This window comes from Sciurus carolinensis, chromosome 2 (genome assembly GCF_902686445.1).
Source record: "Sciurus carolinensis chromosome 2, mSciCar1.2, whole genome shotgun sequence".
NCBI lineage: Eukaryota > Metazoa > Chordata > Mammalia > Rodentia > Sciuridae > Sciurus > Sciurus carolinensis.
Window position 1 is genome coordinate 136,773,651 of NC_062214.1, and position 21,006 is coordinate 136,794,656.

Below are 21,006 nucleotides of genomic sequence, written 5' to 3' on the forward strand. Positions count from 1 at the left end.
GGTCTCACTGCTTGGTTTGGGACATGTGTTTACTGTACCAGCTGAAGTTCCAAACTCAGGTGTAAAGATTGATTCACCGTCCTTCTGTGTCTCTGAATTTGAATATTTAATTTTTAAAAATTTTTTTGTTATTTTTAATTATACATGACAGTAGAATATATTTTGACATTATACATACATTAAAACTTCCCATTCTTGTGGTTGTACATGATGTGGCATTACACTGGTTATATATTCATGTATGAACATAAGAAGGTTATGTTCAATTCATTCTACTATCTTTCCTATCCCCCCTTTCCTTCATTCCCCTTTGTGAATATTTAATTTTTAAGCATAACTCTAATTTCCACTAATGTACCAAAGAAACCTTTTCAAACAAAGTAGAAAAAATGGTATATAGTGATCCCATGTAATTGTCATCCAGCTCCAACAATTACCATCATTTTGCTAGTCTTGTTGCATATATCTCCCAACATTTTCTTTTTGTGTTTTAATCCCATCTATTTTTTTCTGGGGATTTTAGGCAGATTTCAGTCCTTTTATCATTTCACTTGAAATACTTCAGTATAAAGTGATTTTAAATGATCCTATTGGGTCTTTAGAATTAAGGCATAAGGCCTCTATATCACAGGTTAGTCTAAATCTCCTGAGCCCAGGTAGTTACTGCCACACACATGAAATGGTAAGGGCTAAGGTTGACAATCTGTTGGATGCTCTGAATCACTGGCTCTTCTCAAAGCAGGAGGTGCCATTAGGTGCTGATCCTGGTGATTACCCTCAAGCTGCTTTGAGACACCAGTTTCAGCTTTGGGACTAGTCAGTAATTTGGTGGCTTACAAACAAAGTATAATCTTGTCCTAGAACTATTTTGGATGTTTCTTGATTTTGAATAAAGAAAAGTGTGGTAAGTGAGGCAAATAGGAAAAATGTCCACAGAGAACCAGCTTTTAAGTGTAAAAAGAGAACTATTAGAATTCTTTGTTCTAGTGGGAGATCCCAGCTGAGTTGTTAGAGTCCCAGTCCCCTTCCCTTCAGCTTTCCATCTGGGCTCTAAATAGTATTACTTACCACCTAAGGACTTCCAGGTGGTTTATTACATACTGAGATCATGTCTGTCCAGAATTCAGAGGCACCTCTAAGAAAAGTAGGAAAATAAGTAAAATGCTTGGTGAAAAATGCTGTCCCCTGCCTCCTGGGGTATATTTGATTCTGTCCTTTCTTATTCCTGGTTCAGCTCAGAGGATGATCCATTCCTTCTATATGCCACACTGAATTCAGGGAATCACTGCAAGTTTATCACAAAAGACTTAATGAGGGACCACAAGGCCTGTCTCCTGGATATCAAGACCCAACGCCTGTTCTTTAAGTGGCAGCAGGGACATCAACTGGCAATTATAAACAGATTTCCAGGATCAAAAATAACCTTTCAGGTATATATCTGTTCTCCGTATAATGTTAACAAAGTCAAATATGTAGTAAAATGTGGCATTGTTTAAAAAAGTGTTGTAACAAGTTGAAAGCTCTAAATGCTTTGTTGTTGTTCTACTCTGGTATTTACTGTTTGCCAGTTCCTGGAAATAGAGCATCTGTCAGAACCAAAGTTCTCATAGATCATCCCCCAAATTAACTGACATATTGAAACACCTGGGGTGCCATTTGTTGTGACTTCAATTATGTAATCATTTATGACTTCTTACATATGGTTTTCATTTCCCTGCTTATTTGCAGTGGCTCAAAATTCTTTTTTGTGCTGGGGTCAGGAGTACTGGGGATCAAACTCAGGATCACTTAACAACTGAGCCACATCCCCAGCCCTTTTTTGTATTTTATTTAGAGATAGAGTCTTGCTGAATTGCTTAGGTCCTTACTAAATTGCTAAAACTAGCTTCGAACTCATAATCCTCTTGCCTCAGACTCCTGAGCTTCTGGGATTACAGGTGTGCACCACCGTGCCCACCTTCAAATTTTTTTTTTTTTTTTTTTTTTGCGGTACTGGGGATCGAACTCAGGGCCTTGTGATTGCGAGGCAAGCACTCTACCAGCTAAGCTATCTCCCCAGCCCCACCTTCAAAATTTTTATCCCTACATATGTCATACTTTTACTTCTGCTGAGTAACAGAGATATAAGAAAAATAGAGATGGTACGGGAAGCTCTCAATTAAAAGAAATGAGATATTTAAACCTGTCACAATGTAATAGCCTTATTTCAATTCCTATTCGAACAAACTCTGAAATTTATGTACATACATATAACAATCGGGAAAATATGAAAAGTAGAAATTTGGTGACTTTAGTAAATAATTAATTCTTCTGAGTGTGTTGTGTTGGAATTGAAACCAGAGAGGGCCTTGTACATGCTAAGCATGTGATATACCTTGTCCCTGAGCTATACCTCCAGCCAGTTATTATTACTTCTTAAGTGTAATAATGTTTTTGATCTTACACTTACAAAATAAATCCTTATCTTTTGGAGCTATACACTGACGTACTACAGAAGAAATGATATCTGAGATTTGCTTCCAGATAATCTCCGGTGTAGACGGACATGGCAAGGAGGTGGGGAAGGTATGGATGAGATAAGATCAGCCGTGCGGTTGAAGCTGAATATGTGTGAGGTCATTGTACTATTTCTCTATCTTCATATGTTTGAAAATGTTCTCTAATACCCATCTTCCAACAGTCATCATCACTGAATTAGCTGCTCTTTGAAAACCCATTGTTAAGACAGGGACTACTCTTCCAAAACTAATTGAGAAGTTGTCTGAAAAGAAAGAGAAATAGCTAGGTAGCCCTTTATTGTTATTCTCAATGTTTGATTCTCTTTTTAAATCAACAGCATATTCTCACCTATGACACAGTGGTGCAAACAACTGGAGACTCGTGGCACATACCATATGATGAAGACCTGGTGGAAAGATATTCCTATGAAGTGCCAACCAAATGGCTTTGCCTCCATCAAAAAACATAAAGACTCTTACCCCTATGCTATATTTGTGTTTGGTGCCCTCCTTTTGTTAGCATCAGAACTCTGGTGTTTTTATTGTTTTGTTTTGCATGGGGTTTTGTTTGTTTTTGGCACTGGGGATTAGGCCCAGGGGCACTCTACCACTGAGCTACATCCCCAATCCTTTTTGTTTTTTATTTTGAGATAGGGTCTCGCAAAGTTGAGGGCCTCAGTCTCCCAAGTTGTGAGGAGCACCCGGCAGCATAAGAGCTCTTCAGTGCTTGTTTACAGTATTGCCTCTGTCCTGAAGATAAAAGGGTTTTATTAGTACTGTTTGGGCCTATTGGTTTATATGCCAATAAATTGATATTTCAAGTAAATGATACATAATATCTTTTCATAACTAACTGCATTTTCCCCCAACATTAGATTTTAGAGGCTTATCCAGAATTGGGGAACTTAAGTGAAACCTGTTTTTCCAATTGGGTCAGCTTATTCCACTTACCTTGGAGGACAGATAGTTCTTCTAGTATCCATTTTGCTGCTTTAACTTCACCTTCAAGGCCCACCAATTTTTTCTTCTTCATTTAATTAAGTTAATAAAAAATTATTTTAAGATAAATACTTGTTTAAGTAATTATTTTTGTGGGGCTAGGGGTGAAACCCAGGGCCTCCTATATGCTAGGCAAGCACTCTATCACTAAACTATATTTCCAGCCCTTTTCTTTGTATTATAATCTAAATTATAAGGTTTTTTCCAAATTTGTTCAACATTTTATGAAAAAAAATTTTTTCTGTGAACACTATTAATTCCATCACTTAGTATGAAAGATTTCTAAAGTATACAAAACGTTTTAAATTTAATAAGGTTTAACTGAGTTTAACAATGTAGTTAAGTTTTAATAGGTGCTGTCAGTTTTACCTTCTCACTGCCCATGATTTCAGCTGAAATGTTCATGTCTGATCATTATGAAACTTTTTTCCATACCCACATATAAATGTATGATTTAATATTCAAGAACAGGTAAAACTCATCTATGGTGATTAAAAATGAGAATAGTAGTCACCTGAGAAAAGGTACAGAAAAAAACTCTGGGTGATAGAAAGTTCTATATATTTGATCTGGGTGATGGTAACATAGGTGTGTGTGTGTGTGTGAGCATGCATGTGCACAAGCATATGTATGTACATACACCTATATATCTTAAAATTCATGCTAAACTCTTAAAATTGATACATTTACATATACCTCAAAAATGTGTGTTAGCATAGAAGAGAGAATTATTTGCATGAAATAAACAATGGCTTCATTTACACAAAACCAATACATGTGTATAACTAGGGTACGTATTATGCACAGATAAACAATCCACGGAAAACCTAAAGATTGGCTTTTTCATCTTTTTACCCACTAACAGGCTTCAACACTACTTCCTGCCTAGACAGAAGAACTTTCCAGGAAAATGTTTGGTAAATTGAGAGCACTGAAAGATGCTGAGGAATCGAAAGCTCTCATAAATCCAACATGCTTCTTTTCTAAATTTCATAAACTACGTGTTTTATGTAAACTACATACATACTTAACTATGCATATAAGAGGCCACATATACTTAGAAAACAGTGCTTCCAGCAAGCTAATCTCTGTGTGAGTGTGTGTGTGAGAGAGAAAGACAGATAGACAGACTGGGATTGACCCTAGAAACCCTCTACTGCTGAGCCATACCCCCAGCCTTTTTTTTTTTTTTTTTTTTTTGTATTATTACAATTTTTTAAAATTTATTTTTATTGTAAACAAATGGGATACATGTTGTTTCTGTTTGTACATGGAGTAACAGCATACCATTTGCATAATCATACATTTACATAGGGGTAATGATGTTTAATTCATTCTGTTATTTTTTCCTTCCCCCTACCTCTCCCACCCCTCTTTTTCCTCTATACAGTCCCTCCTTCCTCCATTCTTGCCCCTCTCCCACCCCCCATTATGTGTCATCATCCGCTTATCAGTGAGATCATTCGCCTTTTGGATTTTTGAGATTGGCTTATCTCACTTAGCATGATATTCTCCAATTTCATCCATTGCCTGCAAATGCCATAATTTTATTATTCTTTATAGCTGAGTAATATTCCATTGTATATATATATACCACAGTTTCTGTATCCTATCATCAATTGAAGGACATCTAGGTTGGTTCCACAGTCTGGCTATTGTGAATTGAGCAGCTATGAACATTGATGTAGCTGTATCTCTGTAGTATGCTGATTTTAAGTCATTTGGGTATAGGCCAAGGAGTGGGATAGCTGGGTCAAATGGTGGGTCCATTCCAAGTTTTCTAAGGAATCTCCACACTGCTTTCCAGAGTGGCTGCACTAATTTGCAGCCCCACCAGCAATGTATGAGTGTACCTTTTTCCCCACATCCTTTCCAACACATATTGTTGCTTGTATTCTTGATAATCGCCATTCTAAGTGGGGTGAGATGGAATATTAGTAGTTTTGATTTGCATTTCTCTTTATTACTAAAGATGGTGAATGTTTTTTTCATGTTTTTTGATTGCTTGTAGATCTTCTGTGAAGTGTCTGTTCATATCCTTAGCCCATTTATTGATTGGGTTATTTGTAATCTTCGTGTAGAGTTTTTTGAGTTCTTTATATATTCTGGAAATTAGTGCTCTATCTGAAGTATGAGTGGCAAAGATTTTCTCCCACTCTGTAGGCTCTCTCTTCACATTGCTGATAGTTTCCTTTGCTGAGAGAAAGCTATTTAGTTTGAATCTATCCCAGTTGTTGATTCTTGCTTTTATTTCTTGTGCTATGGGAGTCCTGTTAAGGAAGTCTGATCCTAAGCCAACAAGGTGAAGATTTGGACCCCCAGCCTTTTTTAAAACAGGGTCTCACTAACTTGCCCAGGCTGATGTCAAACTTGACAATCCTCCTGCCTCAACCTCCCAAGTGATTGGGATTACAGGTGTGCACCACTACACCTGGCACAGTCTTTTGTAAGGAATTATTCTTGTTATAAGAAAAAAAAATGTTTAAAGCATTTGTTAAGTTCATTTAAAAACCTATGCTGCAGGGCTGGGGATATAGCGCAGTTGGTAGAGTGCTTGCCTTGCAAGCACAAGGCCCTGAATTCAATCCCCAGCACCGCAAAAAAGAAAAAAAAAAAAAAAACCTATGCTGGGGTTGGGGTTGTGGCTCCATGGTAGAGTGAGTGCCTAGCATGTGTGAGGTACTGGGTTTGATTCTTAGCACCACATATAAATGATAAAATAAAGGTCTATCAAATCTAAAAAATAAAAAGTAAAGATATTAGCAAAATTTGTAAAAACAAAACAAAACCTAATGCAAATTCCCTAAAAAGGAGCACATAGAGATTAGGAATGATACAAGGAGAATCCTGGAATTTTAGAGTAGGAGTGAACCTTGAGGAGCATTAAGTCCAATAGCCACAATTCAGATATAAAAAGACAGACTCAAAAAGATGCTATGACTTCCCTGAATCCCATAGTTAGTTAGTGGCATATGACCTGCCTCTTGGATTCCCTGTCAAATATACTTTCTTCTACTGAACACTTCTATTTAAACTAGAGGAGTCATAAAAACTCAAGACAACACATCCCATATTTAGGTTTATAAACTGTCATAAGCCACTGTAAAAGGAAGGAAGAAGAAAATGAGTGGAAAGAAGCTTACTTCAAGTGTCCAAGAATCCTGAATGACCCACAAATGCACACACTATGAAAGAGAAATTACATTCTTTAAAACTTTTTTTTAAATTTTATTTTTCACAGACTGCATTTTGATTCATTGTTACACAAATAGGGTACATCAATTGGTTTCCATGGTTGTGCACGATGTAGATTCATACCATTAGTGTAATCATACATGTACATAGGGGTAATGATGTCTGTCTCATTCCACCATTTTTCATACCCCACCTCCCTCTCATTTCCTTCTACATAAAGTTCCTCCATTCTTCTCTCATTCCCCATCCCCCACCCCCATTATATATCTCATCCACTTATCAGGAAAAACATTTGACCTTTGGTTTTTTGGGATTGGCATATTTCACTTAGCATGATATTCTCCAATACCATCCATTTATTTGTAAATGCCATAATATTATTATTCTTTATGACTGAATAATATTCCATCATATATATATATATACCACAGTTTCTTTATCCATTCATATGTTGAAGGGCATCTAGGTTGGTTCCACAGTCCAGCTATTGTGAATTGAGCTTTAAAACTCTTTAATACTGTTCATAAACAGAATTCTAACTCCTGCTTACAGTTAATTGAGGTGCATCTGTTCCCTGTCCAGGAATAGAAGGAACTTTGTAGGGCTACTTAGAGTTAGTCACCCTGCTGCATTGATCCTGAGGAGGGCAGGTGTCTCTTAGAGAAGGCAGTGGAACCAAACACTTTGGCTGTCTATGTGTATTCTGCTCACTTCAATGAAACAAAAGCTACTTGTCAAGCAAGATCTAAGACACAATTAAAAGAAGGAATTCCTTAAAAAGGTGTGCTCTGAATTGATAGTTTTTGTTTTGTTTTTTGGTACCAGGGATTGAACCCAGGATTGTTTAACCACTGAGCCATTTTTAATTTTTTTAAAAATTTTTGGGGTTGGGGAGATAGCTCAGTCGGTAGAGTGCTTGCCTTGTAAGCACAAGGCCCTGGGTTCGATCCCCAGCACCCAAAAAAAAAAAAAAATTTTATTTTGAGGCAGGGTCTCGCTAAGTTGCTTAGGGCCTCAATTAGTTGCTGAGGCTGGCTTAGAACTTATGATCCTCCTGCCTCAACCTTCAGAGCTACTGTGAGGATTGATAATATTTTTAAAAGGTCACTCATACAATGAAGGCTTTGAAAGAGCATTGACTCTACCACTTGAAGCCAAGGAGGAGATTTAACTTAGGAAAGGGGATATTCTTTAGAAATACTTACAATTATTCCCAAATATTTTGTCCTTCCCCCTGTCCTCCAGAATATACAGTCTTCTCTTCCTGCTGTTCTCAGATCCAGTAAAGAGAAAATTTCAAATAAGAAGCCGGTATTTATTCTCTCAGGGCTCCATTGGGACTTCCTCATCTGATATGCCTATTCTTCATATTAAATTAATTTTTCTTTTTAAATTTCTTCCATATTTTTATTCATGCATTAGAGTTGTACATAAAAGATTTGTTGTTACATATTCATACATGCACACTATAATTTGGCCAGTCTCACTCTCCAGCATGCCCCTCCTTCCATGAATGGGCCGGTTCCTTTCCTCTACTGATCTCCCTTTGATTTTCATGAGATCCCCGCCCCATCTCCTTCCTTTCCTTTTTCCTCTCTAACTTCCACATTGATAGAAAACTTACTACCTTTAACTTTCTGAGTTTGGCTTATTTCCCGTAACATAACTGTCTTTAGTTCCATCCATTTTTCTCAAATGACATAATTTCACTTTACGACTGAATAAAACTCTATTGTGTATATGCTACATTTTCTTCATCCATTCATCCACTGATGACACCTAACCTGGTTCCATAGTTTGGCTATTGTGAATTGGGCTGCTATAAACATGGCTATGCATGAATCACTGTAGTATGACAACTTTAATTCTTCAGGATAAATAGGAGTGATATAGCTAGGTCATATTATGGTTCTAGGCCTAGACTTTTGAGGAACCTTCATACCGATTTACATAGTGATTGTACTAATTTACAGTCCCACAAACAGTGTAAAAGTGTTCCTTTTTCTCCACATCCTGTCCAACATTTATTATTATTTGGATTCTTTATGCTGCCATTCTGACTGGTGTGAGATGAAATCTCAGTGTAGGAATGATGTTGAACACTTTCATATATTTGTTGGCCATTTGTATTTCTTCTTTTGAGAAGTGTCTGTTTAATTCATTTTCCTATTTGTTGGGTTATTTGAATTTTTAGTGTAAAATTTTTCTGAGTTTTTTATATATTCTGGGTATTAATCCTCTGTCAGAAGCTAGTGAAGATTTTCTCTCATTCTGTAGGTTGCCTCTTTGGCATTCTTAATTGTTTCCTTTGTTGTGCAGAAGCTTTTTAATTTGATGGCATCCCATTTGTCAACTCCTGGAATTATTTTCTGAGCTTTAGGGTTCCTGTAGAGAAAGTTGTTGCCTTTGTGTATATGCTAGAGTGTTGACACTATGTTTTCTTTTAGGAGTTGCATTGTTTCTGGTCTAATTCCAAGGTCTTGGGTCCATTTTGAGTTGATTTTTGTGCAAGGTAAGAGATAAGGATCTAATTTCATTCTTCTACATTTAGATAACCAGTTTTCCCAGCATCATTTGTAAAAAAATAAAAATAAAAAAAGACTGTCTTTTCTCCAACGTATGTTTTTAGCACCTTTGTCAAGGATCAGATGCCTGTAAATGTGTGAGTTTGTCTCTGTGTCTTCTTTTTTGTACCATTGGTCTATGTGTCTTTTTTTATGCTAGTTCCATGCAGTTTTTGTTACTATAGCTCTGCAGTATAATTTGAAGTCAGGTATTGTGATACCTCTAGCATTGCTTTTTTAACTTACAATTGCTTTGCCTATTCTGGGTCTTTTATTCTTCCAAGTGAATTTTAAGACTTTTTTCTAGTTCTGCAAAGAACATCAATAGTATTTTGATGAGGATTGCATTTAATCTGTAATTGCTTTTCATAGTATAGCCATTTTAACAATATTAATTCTGCCTATCCATGAACTTGGGAGGTCTTTCCATCTTCTGAAGTCTTCAATTTCTTTCTTCCATGTTCTAAAGTTTTCCTTGTAGCCCACAAGGAGGAAGCAGGGTTGCCAGATAAAATACAGGACTCCCAATAAAAGTTGAATTTCAGATAAAAATTTTATTTTAGAAAAAATATGTCCCAAGTATTCCAGGGACATATTTCTGCTAACAATATTGTCAATGTGAAATGCACATTTATCTAACATCCTGTATTTCTGTTTGCTAACTCTGACCAACCCTAGGTGGTGATTACATGAGAGAATAAAGACTAGTAGGAATGAGGCATCAATAGAGCTTGTAGCCCTGCAGGGGAGAGAGGAGGGGGCAAGAGTAAGACAGAAAGTTAATAAAAGGCACTGGGAAGGGGGAAGAAAAAACAGAAAACCTGCTTCTCTCATCCCTTAACTCTTGACAAGCAGTCTACTTAATTAAGTCTATACTATATAAACAGGGTTCCATTGAGAGATCTGCTTAGAGGAAGTCAGGAAATAGTAGGATGAAAGAAAACACAAGAGGCAACACAGAAGTAAATTTAATAAGTCTTGAAAAATAATCTTTAATTTTTCTCCATTTTAAAACCATCTCCATTTTATGCTGTTTCAAGATTTCCTGAAGCTTTCTCTAGTTTGTTCATTGACAATATTTGATCTGACAAATGCTTCCAGAAACTACAACATACACGTTATGTTGTAGTGAGCAACTGAAATAAACAGGAAAACAATTATCTAGTCACTGAGGCAGCTGAAAATAGTTTGTTTTGCTACCAGAGTATCCTCAGAAGTATACTTTTGTCAAATAGATTGCATTATTCAGATAATCATGATAATTTCTTATAAATAGTAGTTAATGTGAAGGCTTTGGGGGTAGCTCTGACAAGAAATAGCATTATTAGGTTTCAAGTTCAGTTCACATATAAGTATTTAAAGTCTTTTTTTTTTTGTACCAGGGATTGACCCAGGAGTTCAGGGTGCTTAACCACTGAGCCATATTCCCAGCCCTTTTTATTTTTTATTTTGAGACAGGGTCTCACTAAATTGCTGAGACTGGCTTTGAACTTGCAGTCCTCCTGCCTCAGCCTCTCAAATTGCTGGGATTACAGGCATGCACCACCATGCCCAGCCTAAATTCCATTATTAAAGGAGATCTCTTGTGCTATTTATGACAACATCAGAACAGAACATCAGTGTCCTGATAGGTGCCAATGGAATTCCCTAAAAATTCTGTCCATTTGGCTATTATAGAGCACAGTGGAGTGCTGGGCTGGGAGAATGGGATAGAGTTACCATCTGTATGAAACAGGTTCCTTTGGAGGTAGCTATGGCAAGTCTTCGAAAAGGTAAGTCCCCCATGGAGATTTGTTGACGAAGATGTACTATATTACTAATTCTGTGGAAGTAAATTGTTCATGAATTTTCTTCTTTTCAATGACCTTGCCCTAGAATCCAAAGTTGCATTTTTTTCTATCCTGTTCCATTACTGACATCTATTACTATTGTTTGTATACCTATATATGCCTATTTTTCTGTACATATATACCCATTTTTTTACAAAGGATCATTCTGTATACATTCCTTTGTAACTTTTATTTTAACCTGATAGAAAATGAATACTTTTCCTCGTTCTTATAGTCTTCTACCACTTCTTCCTCCTGTACTCTATTATGTAATAATAAAATGTTAAATTCACAAAAAGAGTCAATCAGCTTAAATTAGGGCATCGCTGTATGCCACAAAATAATATTAACATATCTGTATACTCAAACTCTTCTACTCAAGGTTTGCTTATGTTCAGAAGGAAATTTGTGTTTAGGAAGCTGTCTCACTGATAATAGCTGTTGGCTCAGATTAAAGGTCATGTCCTTTGGCACTTAGTCCATTCTGGCAGGAGAGGTCAAATCCTTAATGAAATGGGTATTTTCCAAGTCAGGCCTTCTGATCTCAAGCTCCTAAAGAAATAGACTCCTGCCAGACCATGTTTTTGAAGAGAACTGCTGCTTTATACCGATAAAGAACTTTTTATTTTTTTAAGTAAGTCTTGTGGTTCTTTTTGTTCCTTGACACACCAAAAGGGAAGTTTATGTGAGGAAATCAGTATTGAACAGTTTGTGCTGCACAGATGTCAATAGGATACATTTTCCTTCCATTGCCATTGCTACAGATTTCAACTTGTCCATGTTCTGGTCTCATTGTTTCTTAACCTCTTATACTCTGATTTTTGGCCCCCTGTGAAATGGCTATCCTGAACCTTTTTAATTGCTTTAACTGCCCTAGTTTCAGGATTTCAAACTTTGAAGTTCCTCATTTGGGTCACAACCCCCTTACCTACCTGCCCCACTTCTTCAACCCACCCACTAGTCCCTTGACCAGTTCTTGGGCCTGTCCCTTCTAAGATTACCAGGCTTCTATTGCCCATCCCCATCTGGCCTTCTTCCCCCACCTTCTTCACTCTACCCCTCAAAGCATTCATATATGAATGCTTCCATATCAGAGCAAATTCTTTTATTCTTTTCACCTCCTGTGTCCATCTTTTCAATTCCAAACCTATTTTGGAGTAGCCACATTCTACTTCCTTCAGTTCTGTATACTACAGTATTGCTAAAAAAAAGTCATGAAATTATGCTGTTGGAACTTAACTTTCATTTGAAGGTTCTTTTTTCATCTTGCATTGAATTCCTATTAATTTCCTAAAGGAACGAACCTTTGCAATCTTAACTTAAAAAATAACTAATTTGAGGCTCCTATTTTTTTCTGTTAAGTGGGGAATGTGGATTATAGCAGTACTTATTAAACTTTAATGGGCACAGAAACATCTGGGCATCTCACTTAAAATGCCAGTTGTGGGTGAGGATATACCTTGGTGGTAGAATTGTGTGCTTAACACCAGAAGAAAAACATGCCAGTTTTGATTCAGGTCTGTGTCCCTGGTGATGTCAATGCTGCAGTAAGGGCCTCAGTGAGCTCCAAGATTATTTTTTAAAAAATAATAAAACGGGCTGGGGTTGTGGTTCAGTAGTAGAACACTTACTTAGCATGTGTGAGGTACTGGGTTTGATTCTTAGCACTGTGTAAATAAATGAATAAAATAAAAAGGTCTTTCAACATTTTAAAAAACATGTAAAGTAATAATAATAAAACAACACTCATGATTCTAACTCATATTTTTCACTCTCAGCAAACAACTAGAAGCTGAAAGCCATTTGTTAAAAGCTTATTCAGCAATGTTTATCCTTTCCTATCCTGAGTCGTTACTCCCTTTTCTTTCTTAGATTTCCTTTTCTATTTGCTTCCGTACTGCCCCTAATTGCTGAGTTGGGATTTTGTTCTTTCAGTTATCCCTTCCCACTGGCTCCTTCCCATCTATTTACAAATACCTTCAGACTTCTGGACAAATAAAACTGCTTTCCCAGGGATAATTTCACAGTGAAATTTCTAGTCTCTTTCCAATTCCACATTTGCAACTTAGCATCTACTCCTGGGTAGCCTGTGGACATTCAGGTTCATCCACTTTGGAACAACTCACTCATTCATAATGGTGTTACTGATAATAATAAAATTGGAAATAATTAACTGTTCAAATTGAAGGAGGAAATAAGAATTTCTAAATGTTGTAGTGATTAAAATGATACTTCATGTGTTAGCATTAAATAAACATAAAAGCAACTACAAATGGTATCATACAGACTAGTATGATACCATATTTTAAATAGGAAAGAAGATACTTAGAGGAAAATATCTGAAAGGAATGACATTTTATTAATTCCAAAATGTTAACAGGTATCTCTGGTTGAGATTGTGGATGAATTTCACTTCATCTGTACAGTCTGAAATTTTTATAAGGTGTGTAATAATTACAATAAGACTTTTCTGTAGAAACTGAGGCATAAATGCAGTAGATAACTGGATTCCCAGTGAGTGTGAGCAGACCCCCATATACAGATTTTGCAAAAGGAAGAAGAATCTGTCTCACAACTCTGCTCTCTCAGTCAGATTAAAGATATAAAGGAGTCAGAGGAAGGAGAATGATAAAGATATTTTCCTGGAGAAAGCTGCTGCTATGCTCTGAGTTCTTTTGGTGCCCTCTAAACCAAAGGCCCCAGGAAAGATGTCTTCATACAAGAATTTAGAGCTTTTGTAGTATGGGGGACTCAAGAGAGGTGGTGCCTGAGAAGGCTGAACTGTAGCTAGGGCCTGACTGTGTGACTAGAAATATAAAGGATGACAGACTGACAAAAGAGCATTGGGATGGGAGCCAGGGAGGGCTGCTGCCTTGAAATTGGCATGCATTGCGTATTTCCTGAGAGCCATATTGGTACCAAGAGTGGAAAGAGAGTTGCCTTAGAACCATCTTGGACTAGAAACAACTTCATGGATGCCTGGGGAGTGAGGAAATAACTACCTAGATATAAAGACATATGGACCCACCAGAAAACCACTGAAAAGTTGTCAAGAAAAGTAGCCAAGAGAGGAAACATTAGCTTTAATTACTTGCCAGGCTTGTGACACTAGCCTTAAACATCTGGTAGGCCTAGAAAGCATTAAACCACCTACCCCTCACATCTCCTCATCTTCTCCCTCTACTGCTCATCACCCACCTTAGCTGGAACAAGATCACAGTAAGGTTCCCCCATTTCATTAATTTTTTTTACTATATAATATTCCATAATGTAAATATACCACAATTTGTCCATTTAACTACTGATGGGCATTTGGACAGCTTCCAGTTTTTGCCTATTACAAATAGCCCTGCTGCAAATAGTGTATTATTTTTAATAATGGAGTGGAGAGCTCTTAAAATATCTTGCAAATATTCTCTGTATTCTGTTCCCATTACTACCATCCCAGTTTATGCCTTCAAAATCTTCCACTTGGATAATCAGCAGCCTCCTTATTGATAATTATAGCTACAATTCATCATAAATACTACTATTAGGTTTATCTATCCAAAGAATAACTCTAGTCATGTCATTGTTACTAAAAAATATTCAAGCTCTCCCCATTGTATTCCAACTACAGCATAAACTCCTTAGCCTCTTCCCCTCATATATATATATATATATATATATATATATATGTGTGTGTGTGTGTATATATATATACTTTGTGTGTGTGTGGTTGTATGTGTGTCCTCCCCTAGGCAATGGCCCAACTTGTCCTAAACACAGACCCTCATTTTCTTTGTTTCTCTGTTCATGCCACTCCCACTCCATGTTGCATCATCATAGTACCATCCATACTGCTTCTAACATCTACCATGCCCGTCCTTAGCTTGGATATACTTCAGCAGGCAGTCTTAAATGCCCTCTAGCTCATCTGCATAAAGGTCATTTCATCATTGGTAGTACTCTGTCGCAATCTTCCTTATGGCTTTATTTTCATTCATCTTTCATCTTCCTCCCTGAACTCTGGTGGGGACCCAGCTTGTTCATATGTCTCCTAGAACGCAACTAGTGCAGCTTCTTGTCCATAGAAGGGGCACAGAAAATGTTGAAGTATTTTAGAGAAGTTGTTTGAAAATATCTTCCTGATTTTTACCTCTAATGCCTACTTCTCCTTTGAGTGAATTCCCCCCTTGCTCCTTGGTATTTTGTTTGAGCTGGTTTGCCCAGGAACTTAGTCTGTGGTGTCTCTGATCCTCAAGAAAATAACTTCTCAATACTATTTTCTGTAATAATATCATTTAATAGCCCTCCTTCTCTAAGTGAGTTAGAGATTTATTCAGTGGGCATTTATTATGTACATGGCACCACAGTAACTGGAATAAAATTTGTTGTGCAGTTGCAAGACATCATTCCAGAGTTTTAATCTTGGAAGTATTTTAATGTCTAGATCTGCTGTCTCTGGTCGATTTTTGAAACTTGAATTTGTTTCACCACTCTGGATGAAATGTACTTTGAGTGAAGTTTGGGAACTCAGCTGAGGTTCAAGTCATTTCAACACAGGAGAAGATAAAACTGGAGCACTCTCTTGCTTCCCCATCAATAACTGAATTCTCCAGAACTAGTTCCTGAATTAACTGAAAATATTGGTTAAAATGATCAGAAACATCATTTATTTGCATGCTTTCTCCCTCTCTCCAATTACCCCAAGTTGGTTCTCCGGGCATCAGAGATGACTTAATTTTGTGGTAAGAAAATAGGAATTAGAGGAAGCCAATTAGGAAACCTTAGGGAAGAGGAAGTATCTCTAGGCTGAAAGGAAGACTGTTGAGTCTTAATTCCTCTTTGTTCTTGACTCACTGTGTTGGTGCCTGGCCAACTTCTGCACCTCCCTTTCTTTCACCTGATCAGGAAGGTGGGGTGAGGAAGAAATAGAGTGAATAAAATCCAAAGAAAATTCATAAAGATCCCAAGATGTAGGGAAACACCATGGGTGTGAAAATATCAGTGAACTGATATTTGCAGTTTCATTCCCCTATCCACATCATGGGTGAGGCTGCATGTGTATAGGACAGGGTAGGTAAGAACTGGCTGCTTTCCAAATTAAGAAGAAGAGAGTTTCACTTCCGAATAATTGCATGTGCAGTGCAGATCTGTGCAGTATTTGGCTTCATTCTTTACTAGGGATAGAACAAAGCAAACTAGCCAACAATCCAGTCCTTATTCAACAATGCCCCTTCTTTTCACAAAGAGAAGCTGAGTTCAAGTCTGCTGGTAGATGGCTTATTTTCACTGTAGTGGTTAATATCTTTTACTTGTTTTTAAAGTTAAGTACAGAATGCTTTCCTGTTTGAGAGAAGAAACTGAGGTTGTGGGTACCAGGTAGTTTGTGGCAAGGCTCAGATTCTGATACTTAGCAGAACCTGATGGTGTTCAAAGCTCAGGACCTTATCTCTCTCTTCCCCATTTTATTTTTCACTGGAACATTTGCTGTTCTTTCAGCTATTAAGAGCTTCCGGTGTTATCATGCCTAAGAGGAAGTTATGTGTTGAAAACCACCAACGGCTAAGCTCAAACCAGCTGGTGTCTTCCATTGCCTCTTCCAGTTTCTAGGGAGACCTGTGAGAATTCTGTATTTCACACAGTGCTTTGCTTTCAGAAACAAAAAATCAGCTGAGCATTAGGTCTTCATTTAAGGCAGAGTTGGGCAAAACAAGAGAAATATCAAAAGTTATGATGATAATACTTAAGTTCATATAGCTAAAAATCAAGAGTGAATTGAAAAGCTAAAGGTTTGGGTTCTATAGAAGGGGTTTATGGATAATTGTATTTAAATGTCCTTTGGGTTGAGTTGATGTGGTTTATTCCCTTATAAACCAAAGGACAGCATTTGTCATTTTGGGTAATGGTTGAGATTCCAGGCATAGAATAACACTGTGACTGCTATGTTGATAGACACTGTACTGTACCCTCCATTGGGACTGGGAAGTGAGAAAACCACACTAGATATTGTAGACAAGGTGGCTGAGGAGCAGTATTGCACTGGAGTCTGGCCAAGTAAGGAGTCTGAAGGGCATGTGATTAGAAGCATAATGAAGTTACTTCATGTAAGTCACAGAAATCACACCCTAGCCCACATTTGGTGCCCCATTTGACCTTCTCCTTAACCCATGAATGACAGAACTAGAATGCAGAGAAATTACTTTTTCTTTCTCCAAGACTCATTCAGAATTATTGTACTCCTAGGTAGCCAATCATAGCTACTGAAGTGCAAGAATTTGCAGGCCTGAGATTGATCTGAGAAAAATTAAAAGAATGGAAAGATACAAATAGGGTCAGGTTCTTGCCCTCAAGGAGTCCTCTCAGAAGCCTCTGGACTGGTGAGTCTGGCCAGGGAGCTGAGCAGAATCCTACTTCCCTCTCACTGTTCACCCAGAGCTTCTATGTCCCTAGCTCTATCCTGGCCACCGCTGCCTTATGGGGCTCCTTAACATCAGGAAAACCCAATTCTCCTAAGATATTCTATTATCAGTGTCTAGCCACCTTACAGGGCATTGTTTTTTAATTCCTGCTAACATGGAAACACAGACCTCATTTTTCTATTTCTTGGTTCACTCAAACTGCTAGCAGAGCATCTTAATCTAAGGGCTAAATTCTTATCTTGCTTTTAAGCACCATGTGATCAGTCTGTTGGCAGTCACTGGGAATCTACACTGCTATTTCTTACCTTTGCCTGTGGGTAACCCCTACCTTCCATCTTCTTCCTTCCCTGAGAATACAGGCTTTACCAGAGGGCCCCAGGAAATTTTCCAAGACTCACGAGATGTCAAGTCATCTCTAAAAATTTTCAAAAACCCAGAAAGTCATTTCAAAAAAGACTAACTTGGTGGCCCCCTAGAGAGAAAGATCAAACTTTCCACACAGACACAGCAGATCTGCACACAAGCTCATGTTAAAGCTGCAGATGTACTGGTGCCCAGACTATAGTGAAAGCTCCCTGACCCAGGGGGAAGTCCACCTGGCTAAGTGGCTGAGGTGCTGCTTGGTAGCCAATGGCACATATGCATGAAATCCACTTCCAGGGGATTTCCCTTTGCAATGGAATCAGTAAAGGTTTTGTCTTTCTGAAAGATTTCCCAGAGGAATTTATTTGCGTATGTGGAAAAACCTAAATTTGGATTTCTCATTTAGTCACAAGCCTTTTCAAATAAAGAAAAGCAAGATGGGTGCACACTTGTAATCCCAGCACCTTGGGAGGCTGAGGCAGGAAGATCGCAAGTTCAAAATCAGCCTCAGCAACTTAGCAAGGCCCTAAGCAATTTAGTGAGACCCTGTCTCAGAATAAAAAACAAAAAAGGGATGGGGATGTGGTTCAGTGGTTAAGTGCCTCTGCGTTCAATCCCTGGTACCAAAAAAAACAAAACAAAACAAAAAATTAAAAAAGGGTTAGAAGGTAGAGCACCCTTGGTTTCAATCTCCGGCACCACAAAAAAATAAATAAATAAATAAATAAATAAATAAAATAGAGAGAGAGAGAGAAACAAACACAAGTCCTAAATAGTGAGCATGGACATTCTATGAATGATCTAATGCTTACTTTATGCTAGGCCCTGTTTGGTTTAATGAGATGCTGGTGAGCAAAACAGGTAAGGTCACTGCCCTCAAGGAGACTGTGGTTCTAAGCTAGCTTTTTCAATGTGTTTGTATTGAAAATGAACTTGATTCCATCCAGGAAGTATACTTAAAAGTATTAAATTATACATATCATTCAAAATTGTATGCCTCAAAATTTGAATGAGCCGGGCACGGTGGCACACATCTGTAATCCCAGCAACTCAAGAAGTTGAGGCAGGAGGATCATAAGTTCAATATCAGTCTCAACACCTTGGTGAGGCCCTAAGCAACTTAGTGAGATCCTATCTCAAAATGAAAAAAAAAGAAAATAAAAAGAGCTGGGGAGGTAGCTCAGTTGCAAAGTGTCTGGGGATTCAATCCCCAACACCAAAAAAGAAAAAAAGAAAAAAAAAAGTTTGTGTGAAATAATCCTCACAGCCTACAGGGTGTGTAATTTGAAATATCCTATTGCTGTAAGACACTGAATGTCCAGAGTCATGACTACATGAGAAACAAAGATTGCAGCTATGAAAACATTTCTCAGTTGTTCCCTTTCAATAGTTTTCTGTTCAATTTAACAGTCACTTGTTGAACTGTAATGAACCAAGCCCCATGCCAGAGGTAGTGGAGAGGATATAGACATGAAATGTACCCAGCCTCTGCCTTGCCACTCTTTGGTGAAGCTCAGACATTTGACTCTACAAACCACATAATTGCCAATATCTGACCCACAAAAATGGCCATCTCTAGCTCAGAGGTAGAACACTTGCCTACCATGCATGAGGCCCTGGGTTTAAATCCCCATGACAGGGGAGAAAGGCCATCTCATTTAGTTCAGGCTATTTAAAGATTTGAATTATATGCCCTGGGCACATAAGGGAGAAAGAGATCACTGGTAGATTTGGGCTTCTTAGAATGAATGATCCTTAAAGGAGACAGGGGTATGGGGTAACTTGAGGGGTGTTAGGCAGTGCTGCTCAGAGCAGAACCAGAATAACCAGGAATAGAAATAGGAGAATGAAGTGTGGAAGAAAAGGTTGAAAAGATAGGTAAACTTGTGAACAGCTTTGAATGCTAAAGATTAGATTTTATTCAGCCAGGCATGGTGACACACACCTGTAATCCCAGCGCTTTTGGAGGCTGAAGCAGAAGGATCCCAAATTCAAGGATAGCCTGGGCAATTTAGCAAGACCTGTTTACAAATTAAAAAGGGATAGAGATGTAGCTCAGTGGTGAAGCACCCCTGGGTTCAATTCCCAATACCAAAAGAAAAAATATTGCAAGGTTTGGCTGAGTACTTGGAATGTGTGGTACGAAGGGCACGAATTGGCTTGAGAGGGAAGAGATAAGATAAGCAATTCTGTTTTAAACATTTTAGGTTTTGAAATGTCATGTGGCTCAATGTGGAAGAGAAGATTCGGCTCTAAAGAAAAGTCCAGTTTGAGACCTAATTTGAGAGACAGCAGCATAGGTCAGGCTAAATGACTAAGGGACTAAATGAGTTCATCCTCCTTGCACCCTTACAGAGAATTATAATATGCAAACTATAGGAATTACAGAACACAGGCTCTCAAGAGTTTGATGAAACAATACTCGACTTGATCCCTCCTGTAGGGACTTGAACTAGAAGGGACAACTGGTAGCAGTACACTTGGGAATTAGAGCTGGAAAGTACCCTATGTTCCAGAGATGCTGTTTGCATTTACTATTTTCTTAACTATGTTTCAGTTCTGAATTTCTTTTTCAGATTAATAAAATAGAAATTTATCTTTTAAAACCACTCCTGAGAAATTGGAATTCTTTTGTGAGGTTCTTACATATTCATTGGTTTAAAATGGAAAGTGAGTTTAACAAGCAAGCACATTAGCCACCTGAACCCCTACTTCATTTATAGCAGGCATTAAAAGTGCCACAAACCTTGGTGTGGAGCACAAATCATTTTTATCTAGGGGGAGAAACTAGGTTAACATTATGTTTTGCATTTTGTATTCATTAACTAGGACTCTTCCTGAGGTAAAATCAAAATAGGCACATTTCTACAATATGAAAATCCACCTGCTGTGGTCCCAAGGGACATCGATGTTTTGGAATTATCATTAATCCACTCAACACAAGCCTGCTCATCCCTTCTGATCTTGTTCATTATCAAGGCTGCTAACCTTCCCCATTACCCGTATTTCAACCTTAGTGCCACTTTTAAGACAAAAATTGGTCGGGGCTGCTGTCCAAAGTTAGAACTTGCCAGGCTAGAAGAAAATTCCGTTCTTTCCAGTGGCTACTTGAACCCATCCCCTTCATGTCTACATTTAACGGTTACTGCTACGC

General features: G+C 37.9%; 1 protein-coding gene across 2 annotated transcripts in view; it reads left to right on the forward strand.

Annotated features, from left to right (window-relative positions):
- Prorp (protein only RNase P catalytic subunit) overlaps window positions 1-4,622 on the forward strand; it is a 142,243-nt gene extending 137,621 nt beyond the window's left edge. For both annotated transcript variants that reach the window (XM_047541481.1, XM_047541482.1), the window contains exons 7-8: window positions 1,235-1,430; window positions 2,837-4,622. In XM_047541481.1, the coding sequence (XP_047397437.1) occupies window positions 1,235-1,430; window positions 2,837-2,968 (328 nt within the window). In that variant the 3' untranslated portion in view covers window positions 2,969-4,622. The remainder of the gene's footprint in view (window positions 1-1,234; window positions 1,431-2,836) is intronic.
- Window positions 4,623-21,006: the final 16,384 nt, after the last annotated feature.